We start from the raw sequence: 15,038 nt of genomic DNA, 5'->3' as shown, positions 1-15,038 counted from the left end.
ACTGGACAGCTACATGTAGGAGAATGAAACTGGACCATTGTCTAACCCCATACACAAAAGTAAATTCAAAATGGATCAAAGACCTGAATGTAAGTCATGAAACCATAAAACTCTTAGAAAAAAATATAGGCAAAAATCTCTTAGACATAAACATGAGTGACCTCTTCTTGAACATATCTCCCCGGGCAAGGAAAATAATAGCAAAAATGAACAAGTGGGACTATATTAAGCTGAAAAGCTTCTGTACAGCAAAAGAGACCATCAATAGAACAAAAAGGTACCCTACAGTATGGGAGAATATATTTGTAAATGACAGATCCGATAAAGGCTTGACATCCAAAATATATAAAGAGCTCACCCACCTCAACAAACAAAAAATAAATAATCCAATTAAAAAATGGGCAGAGGAACTGAACAGACAGTTCTCCAAAAAAGAAATACAGATGGCCAACAGACACATGAAAAGATGCTCCACATCGCTAATTATCAGAGAAATGCAAATTAAAACCACAATGAGGTATCACCTCACACCAGTAAGGATGGCTACCATCCAAAAGACAAACAACAACAAATGTTGGCAAGGTTGTGGGGAAAGGGGAACCCTCCTACACTGCTGGTGGGAATGTAAATTAGTTCAACCGTTGTGGAAAGCAGTATGGAGGTTCCTCAAAATGCTCAAAATAGACTTACCATTTGACCCAGGAATTCCACTCCTAGGAATTTACCCTAAGAATGCAGCACTCAAGTTTGAAAAAGACAGATGCACCCCTATGTTTATCGCAGCACTATTTACAATAGCCAAGAAATGGAAGCAACCTAAGTGTCCATCAGTAGATAAATGGGTAAAGAAGAGGTGGTACATATACACAATGGAATATTATTCAGCCATAAGAAGAAAACAAAACCTACCATTTGCAACAACATGGATGGAGCTAGAGGGTATTATGCTCAGTGAAATAAGCCACGTGGAGAAAGAGAAATACCAAATGATTTCACTCATCTGTGGAGTATAAGAACAAAGGAAAAACTGAAGGAACAAAACAGCAGCAGAATCACAGAACCCAAGAATGGACTAACAGGTAAGAAGACTAGAGGTTTTCTCTCCTAGAAAAGAAACTTCACCAAGGAGTCTTGGCATTCCTTTATTCCATGAAAGGGGTTATATAGAGAAGACTTTCTGTGATCTGAAAGAAGAATTTCATAGAATATGCATGCTAGCAAAAGCTCAAAAAGACCACTTAAGCAAACTTAATGTACCAGCCACTGCAACTGAAACGCAATGCTCTGTGCCTGTACAGTGTATAGATAAAACAGATAAACAAGAAGCACTGTTTAAGCCTCAGGCTGAAGATTATATAAATAGAGGTGCACCATGCATCACATCTGTCACACCAAGAGGGCTGGGCCGAGATGAGGAAGACAACAACTCTTTTGAATCACTTTCTAAATTCAATGTCAAGTTTCCACCTATGGACAGTGACTCTACTTTCTTACACAGCACTCCAGAAAGACCCAAGATCCTTGGTCCTGCCCCATCTGAAGCAGCATGCCAGGATAAATTTAATATGGAGCTCAGAGACAACCCGGGAAACTTTGCTAAAACAGAAGAAACTTTGTTTGAAATTCAGGGAATTGACCCCATAGCTCCAGCTGTACAAAGTCTTAAGATAACTGACAAAACAAAACCCTCCAATCTTGTAAACACTTGTATCAGGACAACTCTGGATAGAGCTTCGTGTTTGCCGCCTGGAGACCATAATGCACTGTATGTAAATACATTCCCACTTCAGGACCCATCTGATGCACCTTTTCCTTCACTCGATTCCCCAGGAAAAGCTATCCGAGGACCACAGCAGCCTGTTTGGAAACCCTTTCCTAATCAAGACAGTGACTTATCATTGGTACTAAGTGGCACAGACTCCGAACTGCATATACCTCGAGTATGTGAATTCTGTCAAACAGTTTTCCCACCATCCATTATATCCAGGGGGGATTTCCTCCGGCATCTTAATTCACACTTTAATGGAGAGACTTAAGATGCATTTGAAAACAGTAATGTGATCATCAAGTTCTATGTGATGATTTTGGATCTGTAATGCCATAAATACTTGATTGCAAATTTAGTTTGGTATCATTTATTGAAAAATAGCTGTGTCACAGCTCTTAGGATTTTTTTCTAAACTATATTGTAATTTTCTTTCATTGTCTTTTACAAGGTCATTCTGTAATGCATTTTATTCATGTTGTACAGTGTTTACTATAATTTATGTTTGTTTCAAATATCTAAGCTTATTGCTTGGATTTCTAGTTAGATCTGTTGAATTTGGTGATATCAAATGTTTATTGGGTTTATCACTTAAAAATTTAGATTATTTATGCTATAGGTATGATTCTTTTTAAATAAGCCTATAGTGGAGAGTAGCAGACAACATAAATGTCTAATACCAAACCTAAGACATTTGTCACCCAGTGATAAAATCACTGACAGGATTATTTAAACACTTTAGATTGTTTTTAAAGTAATACCCATGGTTTTAATTTTTACTATGTAGATAGCTACAGGATGAAATGAGTTAAATATTGAGAGGTACTTATGTTGTGATCATTAATTCGTTCTTTGTTCCTGAGTAAAAAAAGAATAAAGGAAATAAATCACACACACACAGAAAAAAAAGCAGATTGGATATGGTGGAGGAGACGATAAATGAAATAAAAACTAGAGAAGAGGGATATAAAGAAGCTGAGGCACAGAGAGAAAAAAGGATCTCTAAGAATGAAAGAATATTGAGAGAACTGTGTGACCAATCCAAACGGAACAATATTTGCATTATAGGGGTACCAGAAGAAGGAGATATAGAGAAAGGGATACAAAGTGTCTTTGAGGAGGTAATTCCTGAAAATTTCCCAAATCTGGGGAAGGAGATAGTTTCTCACGCCATGGAGATCCACAGATCTCCCAACACAAGGGACCCAAGGAAGACAACATCAAGACATATAGTAATTAAAATGGCAAAGATCAAGGATAAAGGCAGCCAGAGAGAGAAATAAGATCACATACAAAGGAAAGCACATCAGGCTGACATCAGACTTCTCCCCAGAAACCTTACAGGCCAGAAGGGAGTGGCATGATGTATTTAATGCAATGAAGCAGAAGGGCCTGGAACCAAGATTATTTTATGCAGCAAGATTATCATTTAAATTTGAAGGTGGGATTAAACAATTTCCAGATAAGCAAAAGTTGAGAGAATTTACCTTCCACAAACCATCTCTACAGTCTATTTTGGAGGGACTGCTATAGATGGAAGTGTTCCTAAGGTTTAATAGCTGTCACCAGAGGTAATAAAACAACACAGTAAAGAAAGTAGAAAAGGCAAGGAAAACAAAAGCAAAAGTGAACAGGTGGGACTATATCAAGCTTAAAAGCTTCTGTACGGCAAAGGACACCACCAATAGAACAAAAAGGCATCCTACAGTGTGGGAGAATATATTCATAAATGACAGATCCAACAAAGGGATGACATCCAATATATATAAAGAGCTCATGCACCTCAACAAACAAAAAGCAAATAATCCAATTAAAAAATGGACAGAGGAGCTGAACAGACAGTTCTCCAAAGAAGAAATTCAGATGGCCAACAGACACATGAAAAGATACTCCACATCACTAGTCATCAGAGAAATGCAAATTAAAACCACAATGAGATATCACCTGACACCAGTAAGGATAGCCACCATCCAAAAGACAAGCAACAACAAATGTTGGCAAGGATGTAGAGAAAGGGGAACCCTCCTACACTGCTCATGGGAATGTAAATTAGTCCAACCATTGTGGAAAACAGTACAGAGGTTCCTCAAAAAACTCAAAATAGAAATACCATCTGACCCCAGAATTCCACTCCTAGGAATTCCAACCCTAAGAATGCAGCAGCCCAGTTTGAAAAAGACAGATGCACCCCTATGTTTATTGCAGCACTATTTACAATAGCTAAGAAATGGAAGCAACCTAAGTGTCCATCAGTAGATGAATGGGTAAAGAAGAGGTGGTACATATACACAATGGAATATTAGTCATAAGAAGAAAACAAATCCTACCATTTGCAACAACATGGATGGAGCTAGAGGGTATTATGCTTAGTGAAATAAGCCAGGTGGAGAAAGACAAGTATCAAATGATTTCACTCATCTGTGGAGTATAAGAACAAAGAAAAAAATTATAGGAGCAAAACAGCAGCAGACTCACAGAACCCAAGAATGGACTAACAGTTACCAAAGGGAAAGGGACTGGGGAGGGGTAAGGGGGGGAAGAAAGGGGGCACTATGATTAGCATGTATAATGTGGGGGAGGGCACAGGGAAGGCTGTACAACACAGAGAAGACAAGTAGTGATTCTACAGCTTCTTACTACGCTGATGGACAGTGACTGTAATGGGGTATGTGGGGGAACTTGGTGATGGGGGGCGTCTCGTAAACATAATATTCCTCATGTAATTGTAATGATATCAAACAAATAAAAAAAGGAAAGTAGAACAGCTAATTACTAAGCAAATGCAAAATTAAATTAACTATCCCCAAGTCAATCAAGGGATAGACAAAAAGTACAGAATATGATAGTTAATATATAAAGAATGGAGGAAGAAGAAAAAGGAGGAGAGAAAGAAAAGAACCTTTAGATTGTGTTTGTAATAGCATATTAAGTGACTTAAGTTAGAATCTTAGTTGGTAACCATGAATCTAAAGTCTACAATGGCAAGAAGTACATACCTATTGATAATCACCCTAAATGTAGATGGACTGAATGCACCAATCAAAAGACATAGAGTCACTAAATGGATAAAAAAATGAAACCCATTTATATGCTGCCTACAAGAGACTCACTTTAAATCCAAAGACATACACAGACTAAAAGTGAAGGGATGGAAAAAGATATTTCATGCAACTAATAGAGAGAAAAAAGCAGGAGTTGCAGTACTTGTATCAGACAAAATAGACTTCACAATTAAGAAAGTCACAAGAGACAAAGAAGGACATTACATAATGATAAAGGGGTCAATCCAACAAGAAGATATAACCATTATAAATATCTATGCTCCCACAAAGGAGCACCCACATATGTGAAACAAATATTAACTGAATGAAAAGAGGGAATAGAATGCAATGCATTCATTCTAGGAGACTTCAACACTCTACTCACTCTGAAGGACAGATCAACCAGACAGAAGATAAGTAAGGACAGAGGCACTGAATAACATATTAGAACAGATGGACCTAACAGACATCTACAGAACTCTACACCCAAAACCAAAAGCATCAGAATACACATTCTTCTTAAGTGCACATGGAACATTTTCAAGAATAGATCATATACTAGGCCACAAAAAGAGCCTCAGTAAATTTAAAAAGATTGAAATTGTACCAACCAGTTTCTCAAACCACAAAGGTATGAAACTAGAAATAAATTACACAAAGAAAATGAAAAATCCCACACAAACACATGGAGGCTTCACAACATGCTCCTAAATAACCAATGGATCAATGACCAAATAAAAACAGAGATCAAGCAATATATGGAGACAAATGACAACAATAATTCAACACCACAAAAATCTGTGGGACGTAGCCAAGGCCGTGCTAAGAGGAAAGTATATTGCAATACAGGCCTACCGTAGGAAAGAAGAACAATCCCGTATAAACAGTCTAAAACTCAAAATTAATGAAAATAGAAAAAAGAAGAACAAATGAGGCCCAAAGTTGGTAGAAGGAGGGACATAATAAAGATTAGAGCATAAATAAATAAAATTGAGAAGAATAAAACAATAGAAAGAATCAGTGAAAGCAAGAGCTGGTTCTTCGAGAAAATAAACAAAATAGATAACCCCCTAGTCAAACTTATCAAGAAAAAAAGAGTCTACACACATTAACAGAGTCAGAAATGAGAAAGGAAAAATCACTACAGACACCACAGAAATACAAAGAATTATTAGAGAATACTATGAAAAATTATATGCTAACAAACTGGACAACCTAGGAGTAATGGACAACTTTCTAGAAAAATACAACCTTCCAAGGCTGACCAAGGAAGAAACAAAAAATCTGAACAGACCAATTACCAGCAACGAAATTGAACTGGTAATCAAAAACTAACCTAAGAACAAAACTCCTGGACCACATGGCTTCACCACTGAATTTTATCAAATTTTTAGTGAATATTTAGTGAAGACCTAATACCCATTCTTCTTAAAGTTTCCCCAAATATAGAAGAAGAGGGAATACTTCCAAACTCATTCTATGAGACCAGTATCACTCTAATACCAAAATCAGGCAAAAATACCACAAAAAAAGAAAATTACAGACCAATATCCCTGATGAACATAGATGCAAAAATACTAAACAAAATATTAGCAAACTGTTGGAAGTTGGTCCAAACCGCCAGCCTGATGACACAGTCCAGGCAGTTGGATGGAAGGGACTGCACAGCGTCCTTCCCAGAGGAGCAACCCCGATGTCCCTCCTGCTCATTTGCTTAGTTTGGTTTCAATTCAAACTGCCCCTTCAGGGAAGAGGCCATATCTAGTTCTCCCTGAAAATTTTAGGTACTGGCCCTAAAGGACACTGTAAAAAAACACTACTGTCCCTGTAACTACCCCTGATGATGGGAAAGTGAGACCCCATGAGAATTGAACCCAGGTTTATGGGGAAAAGATATGGGAAATTTACCTGGGTTGAGGTTCCTTTCCCCGCCACTACATGGCCTCCAAATAACATATCCAATGATTAATGGCAACAGGTGGGTACAGAGAACAAATGATATTCTGTGGTTGACCAGCCAGAGAACAACCTGGCAAACTATAAAACAAATGAGAACAGGGCATTACCTAACTCCAGATCAGAAAAATCTCCATTGTAAGTCTTACTGAAAATGGGTCTGAGGCACAGTCCATAAAATTTGTCCCTGCCTGCCAAAAAGTCATCGTGTTCTTTTAGAGAGAGCCTTCTTCTTTCCTACCAGAGATGAAGAATGGGAGTATAGCTATGAAAGAATGAGGGCCTTACATAAAAAAAAAATAGAATAGTGAACTTTAGATAGTCATCTGTAAGGAAACCAAGAGTCTGGCACCTACCTAACCTTTGAGATTTTCTGGCTGCAATAACTAAAAACCAAGCTTACTTAGAAACAAGTTAACTGCTAAGACCTGCCAAATGATGTAATCTCATTCTCCAAACTCATGTAACCGTATTATGTGTCAATTATATGATTAATATCTGTACTTTACTTTATGTAATCAGAGTATATAATCAAGCTGCTACTTTTCTTTTTATTTATTTATTTATTTATCATTAATCAACAATTACATGAAGAACATTATGTTTACTAGGCTCCCCCCTTCACCAAGTCCCCCCCGCATACCCTTTCACAGTCACTGTCCATCTGCATAGTAAGATGCTGTAAAATCACTACTTGTCCTCTCTGTGTTGCACAGCCCTCCCCGTGCCCCACACACACTATACATGCTAATCGTAATGCCCCCTTTCTTTTTCCCTGCCCTTATCCCTCCCTTCCCACCCATCCTCCCCAGTCCCTTTCCCTTTGGTAACTGTTAGTCCTTTCTTGGGTTCTGTGATTCTGCTCCTGTTTTGTTCCTTCAGTTTTCCTTTGTTCTACTCCACAGATGAGTGAAATCATTTGGTACTTGTCTTTCTCCACCTGGCTTATTTCACTGAGCATAACACCCTCTATCAAGCTGCTACTTTTCATTAAAGGCCAGGCGCAGCTTTTGCTAGTGTCTGTGTCCTCACTCATTCATTCAGTCGCCGACGCTGTTTATCCTTCAGGACCTGCTGGACTCTCTGGAGCTGGACTCCAGCAGCAAACCGAATTAAAAAATACATCAAAAAGATCATCCATCATGATCAAGTAGGATTCATTCCAGGGATGCAAGGATGATGGTACAACATTCCAAAATCCCTCAACATCATCCACCACATCAACAAAAAGAAGGACAAAAACCACATGATCATCTCCATAGATGCTGAAAAAGCATTTGACAAAATTCAACATCCATTCATGATAAAAACTCAACAAAAAGGGGATAGAGGGCAAGTTCCTCAACATAATAAAGGCCATATATGACAAACCCAAAGCCAACATAATACTTAACAGTGAGAAGCTGAAAGCTTTTCCTTTAAGATCAGGAACAAGACCAGGATGCCCACTTTCCCCACTTCTATTCAACATAGTACTGGAGGTCCTAGCCACGGCATCAGAAAACACAAATAAATAAAAGGCATGCATATTGGCAAGGAAGAAGTTAACCTGTCCCTGTTTGCAGGTGACATGATATTGTACATAAAAAAACTAAAGAATCTACTGCAAAACTACTAGATCTAATATCTGAATTCAGCAAAGTTGCAGGATACAAAATTAATACACAGAAATATGTGGCATTCCTATATACTAACAATGAACTAGCAGAGAGAGAAATCAGGAAAACAATTCTACTCACAATTGCATCAAAATAACCTAACCAAGAAACCTAACCAAGAATAAACCTAACCAGGAAAGTGAAAGTCCAATACTCTGAAAACTACAAGACACTCATGAGAGAAATTAAATAAGATACCAATAAATGGAAACGCATCTCATGCTCATGGATAGGAAGAATTAATGTTATCAAAATGGCCATCCTGCCTAAAGCAATCTATAGGTTCAATGCAATTCCTATCAAAATACCAATAGCATTCTTCAACGAACTAGAGAAAATAGTTCTAAAATTCATATGGAACCGCAAAAGACCCCAAATAGCCAAAGCAATCTGAGAAGGAAGAATAAAGCAGGGGGGATTATGCTCCCCAACTTCAAGCTCTACTACAAAGCCACAGTAATCAAGACAATTTGGTACTGGCACAAGAACAGATCCATAGACCAATGGAACAGACTAGAGAGCCCTGATATAAACCCAACCATATATGGTCAATTAATATATGATAAAGGAGCCATGGACATACAATGGGGAAATGACAGCCTTTTCACCAGCTGGCGTTGGCAAAACTGGACAGCTACATGCAAGGGAATGAAACTGGGTTATTGTTTAACTTCATACACAAAAGTAAACTTGAAATGGATTAAAGACTTGAATATAAGTCATGAAAGCATAAAACTCTTAGAAGACAACATAGGCAAACAGCTCTTCATAAGCATGAGCAACTTCTTCCTGAACGCATCTCCTCGAGCAAAGGAAACAAAAGCAAAAATGAACTCATGGGACTACATCAAACTAAAAAATTTCTGTATGGCAAAGGACATTATTGACAGAACAAAAAGGCATCCTACAGTATGGGAGAATATATTTGTAAACAACATATCCGACAAGGGGTTAACATCCAAAATATATAAAGAACTTACACGCCTCAACACCCAAAAAGCAAATAACCTGATTAACAAATGGGCAGTGGATATGAAGAGACAGTTCTCCAAAGAAGAAATTCAGATGGCCAACAGACACATGAAAAGATGCTGCACATCACTAATCATCAGGGAAATGCAAATTAAAACCACAATGAGATATCACCTCGCACCAGTAAGGATGGCCAGCGTCAAAAAAACTAAGAACAACAAATGCTGGTGAGGAGGCGGAGAAAGGGGAACCCTCCTACACTGCTGGTGGGAATGTAAGCTAGTTCAACCATTGTGGAAAGCAATATGGAGGTCCTCAAGAAACTAAAAATATAAATACCATATGACCCTGGAATCCCACTCCTTGGAATTTACCCAAAGAATACAACTTCTCAGATTCAAAAAGACATTTGCACCCCTATTTTATCACAGCACTTTTTACAATAGCCAAGATATGGAAGCAACCTAAGTGTCCATCAGTAGATGAATGGATAAAGAAGAGGTGGTACATATACACAATGGAATACTATTCAGCCATAAGAAAGAAACAAATCCTACCATTTGTAACAACATGGATGGAGCTGGAGGAGATTATGTTCAGTGAAATAAGCCAGGTGGAGAAAGACAAATGCCAAATGATTTCTCTCATTTGTGGACTATAACAACAAAGCAAAACTGAAGGAACGAAATGGCAGCAGACTCAGAGACTCCAAGAATGAACTAGTGGTTACCAAAGGGAAGGGGTGTGGGAGGGTGGTGGGGAGGGAGGGAGAAGGGGACTGAGGGGTATTATGTTTAGTACACATGGTGTGGGGCATCACAGGGAGAACAGTGTAGCACAGAGAAGGCACATAAGTGAATCTGTGGCATCTTGCTGCACTGATGGACAGTGACTGCACTGAGGTATTGGTGGGGATTTGATAATATGTAGTAACCATATTGTTTTTTCATGTGAAACTTTCATAAGAGTGTATATCAATTATATCTTAATAAAAAAAAAAGAGGGCAGGAACAAGATAACATCTGGGGGTGCTTTTTAACTCAAGGATTCTGATACAATCTTAACTGTGTTTGTTGACATGCTCTATTAATGTTATGTCAGTTTCCTTTTCAGCTAGTTTCCGGGATGTCATTTTTCAAGTGCCCCCAGCCAGTTTATTGGTGGTCAGGAGAAAAGCCAAAGCAGACCATGGATACAAAAGAAGGCGGGGCTTTAGAACACAAAAGTTGCCAGAAATCCAGTGTGGGTAGAACCTGATTGTACTGAGTCACTAAAGTGACCAAGGAGCAAACCAGCATATGTTGTGGTGGGCATAGCTCAGGGGTAGAGCATTTGACTGCAGATCAAGAGGTTCCCTGTTTCTCTCCTTTTCACTTCCATTGAATGGAAGTAAAGATGCCACACCTCTAAATCTCCAGCGACAGAAATTACTGGAGAAGAGGAATCTCTTAACTCATTCTCGTCCTGAAATACTCCCTATCCCTCCAATATTTCAAGTGACCAGTTAGAAGAGACCCTCCTGGAGGACTGTGAAGGGCTTCAGTGAAGACAAAATCCCTGAGAAAATTCTATGAGTAGCTCTGAGAGCGGTAAACATACATTTAGCAGTCTGATGTATGACAGTAAAAATAAAGGTGTTCATACACCATTTATTTTTGAGACCTTAGTACAGGCAAGGCCGTGGTGAGCTGAAAGATGAGAGAGCGCTCCTGCCCCCAAGGAGCTTTTGGCCTAGCTGTAGTTGATACACAGCTGTCAGAGAAAGAACATTTGTTTGTAACTCAAAAATAGCTACCCACTTTTTCTAGACACAATTTCTAACCAAAGCTTTGCTGTAATTTAAAGGGATATTTCTGTCTGATCCAAAGAGTATTATTAACCCATTGGCAGCACTGTGCACTAGGGGCATTTTTCTTAGCTGTTTTTGTGCCAGTCAGAGTTCTTGGAGTGGAACACATATCCACTCTGACCATTTTAAGCAGAAAAGGAATCTACTGGAGGCATGGTGTGGTCTTACAGAGTTGATGGAAGTCAAAGAACCTAACTCAGAAAGAAGGTAACCATGAGGGGCTGTAGAAGAGGGAAGTCCAGCTCATGTCTCCTCCCTGGAAGTGTCCACTTTATCCTTATAGATTTATACAACTACTGTTGTTTTGGCTGAATTTGGGGAGGAAGGGGAGATAAACGCACATTTCATAGACTTTGTTTCTCTATGAGGATTATTTATTTACATATAGGAATCTTTACATAGATGTACATGTGGCCCATCTCTCGGGTTAGAATTCCTTAGGGGTAACCATTTTGGTGTGCTTGGTCTCTCTCTCTTTACAGTGGCCAGGAAAGAATTTTCTTTCATTCTTGTATTTATTCATTCACTCATTTGTTCATAGTAACCATAAAACAGAATGCTTACATGCTAGGTACGCAAAAGAGGCTCCATATAGCATGGCAGTTGTTGGCTGAACAGAGGACATAATTCTACCACCACACACACATTTGGTTAAATTAAAACTGTCTTCAGTTGCCTGCCATTTGGGTGGAGTCTCTGTTGTGACGGACGCATGCCAGGACAATATTTGAAGCTGCTTTCAACATACCTACCCACTTCCACCTTTTTACCCTAGTAATTAAAAGGCCACCCTTTTACTTAGGTATTGCAACACTTAACACAATTTGCAGCAGGAGTAGACGCTTTTTTCATATGGGACTCAACTACAGTGAAGCCTGAGCTGGCTGTGATTTCAGTGACATCAGAAGTGTGCACTATTTAAGGATCTCTGGAATACAGAAGACTCACTTCTTAATACCAAGGAACCAAATACTATAGGCTAATGACCCAGCTGCAGAAAATGCAGATCAGTGAACTGGAGACTATGCTCTGTAATACCCTAAGTGTTTTCTAAGCATTTTGAGTGGCCTGACAGCATTGTCCTGGCTGTGTGTGGCCTTGAGTCGAGTTGTTGTGAGCATTGACGTCAAACACATTTTTATGGATATGTTTCTCCTCTTTAAGTGACCTTGCCTTGTCCAATAAATAAATGATTATCTCAAAAAATTTAAGAAGGATAATAGAAAAGTTGTTAAAAGAAAACATAGGAAAATATCTTTCTTATTTGAGGGTAGGGAAAGGTTTTTTGGTGACTAAGGGATTCTGTCCAGACTTTTCAACTAGGCCTTGACTTTTGGACTTTGGCATTCCTATCTTTATTGTTCAAGAATCTTGCTAAGTTAGTTTAGCCAGAACTAGAATCCCCCATCCTTCATATCTGATCACCCGCAATGATTGATCGGTTCTTCACCCTCCACCAACCTGTAGGTAATGCTGGATCACCTTGGCCTGCCTTTAGCCAGAATCATGTTCAGTTGGTTTAGCCCAGAATCACTCCTTGCCCCTGATATTTCCAACCCTCAACCTCAATGCTGCTACTTGGGTATAAATTTCCACTTGCCCAGGCTGTATTCAGAGTTGAGTCCAGTCTATCTCCCCCACTGCAAGACCCCAGTGCAGTGGTGCCTATACCTATTGCAATAGTCCCCCCTTAAATGAAGTCATCCTTACTATTGTTCTTTAAGAAGTGTTAGGAGTAATTTTTTCTCTAATAAGAGGCCACTAAAAACATAAAATACCGGTAAAATTAGACTTCATCAACATTTAAAATGTCTGCTTATTAAAAGCACTTGAGAAAATGAATAGGCAAGCCACAGACTGGGAGAAATCTTTTGCAAAATATACAGCTGACAAAGAACTGGTGTCCAGAATATGTAAAGAACTCTTACAACTCAAAAATAAAAAAATTGTAAATTGAATTAAGAAATGGAGAAAAGTGAAGAGACGTTTCATAAAAGAAGAGATACAAATGGCCAATAAGTCCATGAAAAAACATTTAGCAACATTAGTCATCAAATAAATGCAAATTAAAATAACATTGTGACATCACAATTATGTCAGAATTATTAAAATTTAAAAAACTGACACTGCCAGACATCAACTGTTGATCAAACTGGTGGGCATGTAAAATGGCATATTATTTTGGGAAAAAGATCCGGCAGTTTGGATAAACTTAAAAATATACTGACCTTATGGCCCAGCAATTCCACTTGTAGGCTTTTACTCAAATGAAAATGGGTGCTTATGCTTACAAAAAGACCTATATACAAACCTTCTCAGAGACTTTATTCACAGTAGGCAAAACTAAAAACAGGCTTTTAAAAAAATCTGTGGTTTATTCATACAATGAAGTACTACTCATCAATAGAAAGGACTGAATCACCAGTACAAGATGATTGAATCTCACAAACAAGCTGAATAAAAAACCTTAGGCAAAAGAGTGGAGGTTGTATTACTCTATTTGTATTAAATTCTAGAACAGGCAAAAGTAAATCACAGTGGGAAAAAAATCACAAGAGTGGTTGCCTGTTGGATGGAGATGGAGTGGGGGGCAGAAAGAGATTAACTGGGAAGGGGAATGAGGGAACTTTATAGGGATGATGTTAATATTCCATTTCTTGATGGGGGTTGGGGTAACACCGGTGTATGCAAACGTAGTGAATGTACACTTAAGATTTGTGCATTTCATTTTATGTAGCTTTACCATAAAATGATAAACACTGTAAACAAATATTGAACTTGTTAATATGAATTCTGAAGTATTTAGGTGGAAGTGTACTGTTGTCTACAACTTACTTTGGAATTCATTGAATATCAGATGGTTTAATGGATGGAGAACATGATAGGGAGACAGATGTGCTACAGCAAGTATAATAAAATGTTAACTGTAATCTAGGGAGTGGGTAGATGGGTGTACCCTGTAAAATTCTTCCACCTATGTTGAATGTGCAATTTGTCTAGTATTTAACATTCACTGAATGAATGAATGAATGAATGATGAATAGCTGGATGAAAAGGTGACATAAGTCAGCTATGGTGATTACTTCCTTGATTCACCAGTGACATCTCCCTCCTTATTGGGAAAACAGCTTTGTATTAGTGTTTGCAAACAACCTTTGTGCTTCATGGTTTAAGAAAAGACCACTTATTTTTCCTTGAAAACTTTATCATAAAGCAGTTTTCAAATTCTAGTGTCTGAATCAAGCTGGAAGAATTTGTTAGAATCTGGGGATCCCATCCCCCTGGAAAGTCTGATTCAGTGGTTCAGGGGCAGGGCCTAGAAATCTGTAGAGCTTAACAAGAGCCTCAGGGGATTCTATTTTAGGTAGTCCCCAGGTCACAATTTAAGAAACACTGATGAAAAGAAATTCATTAGTTTAGTTCCTGAAATTTCAGTTTTCTCTACCTCAAAAATAGCTGTCCTGTTTTTTATTTTCCACCACAAAACTATGGCGCCACTAATTTTTTGAGCCATCATCCTCTTCCTCTAACCTTGGTGTCAATTAGGATGGAGCACTAGAAGTTACGGTGGCTATTAGTAACATGGTAGGTAGAGTTATCATTTATCGGATGCCTATTTGTTGGGTGCTATGTGAAAGGCTTTGTAATTGCTGAGTAGGTTGTGGTACATTTATTTTACAATGGGGAAAAACCCTCAGAAAGGTTATGTAACTTGTCAAAAGTCACAATATCATACATGACAGACTTGAGATTGAAATGTGAATCAAACTGTGATTTTTCCAAGACACAACCCCTTT

The 15,038-nt window shown here is 38.4% G+C and overlaps 1 protein-coding gene across 1 annotated transcript; it reads left to right on the top strand.

Moving 5' to 3' along the window:
* Nucleotides 1-1,076: 1,076 nt before the first annotated feature.
* LOC118934721 (TRAF family member-associated NF-kappa-B activator-like) lies at nucleotides 1,077-2,657 on the top strand (the record flags this gene model as incomplete). The annotated part of the gene is made up of 1 exon (XM_036930434.2): nucleotides 1,077-2,657. A coding segment is annotated over one exon (960 nt), but the record flags the coding sequence as incomplete, so codon positions are not given.
* Nucleotides 2,658-15,038: the final 12,381 nt, after the last annotated feature.

Source organism: Manis pentadactyla, chromosome 4 (assembly GCF_030020395.1).
Source record: "Manis pentadactyla isolate mManPen7 chromosome 4, mManPen7.hap1, whole genome shotgun sequence".
NCBI lineage: Eukaryota > Metazoa > Chordata > Mammalia > Pholidota > Manidae > Manis > Manis pentadactyla.
Note: the sequence above shows the minus strand (reverse complement) of the source record. Positions and strands in the feature narration are given on the sequence as shown.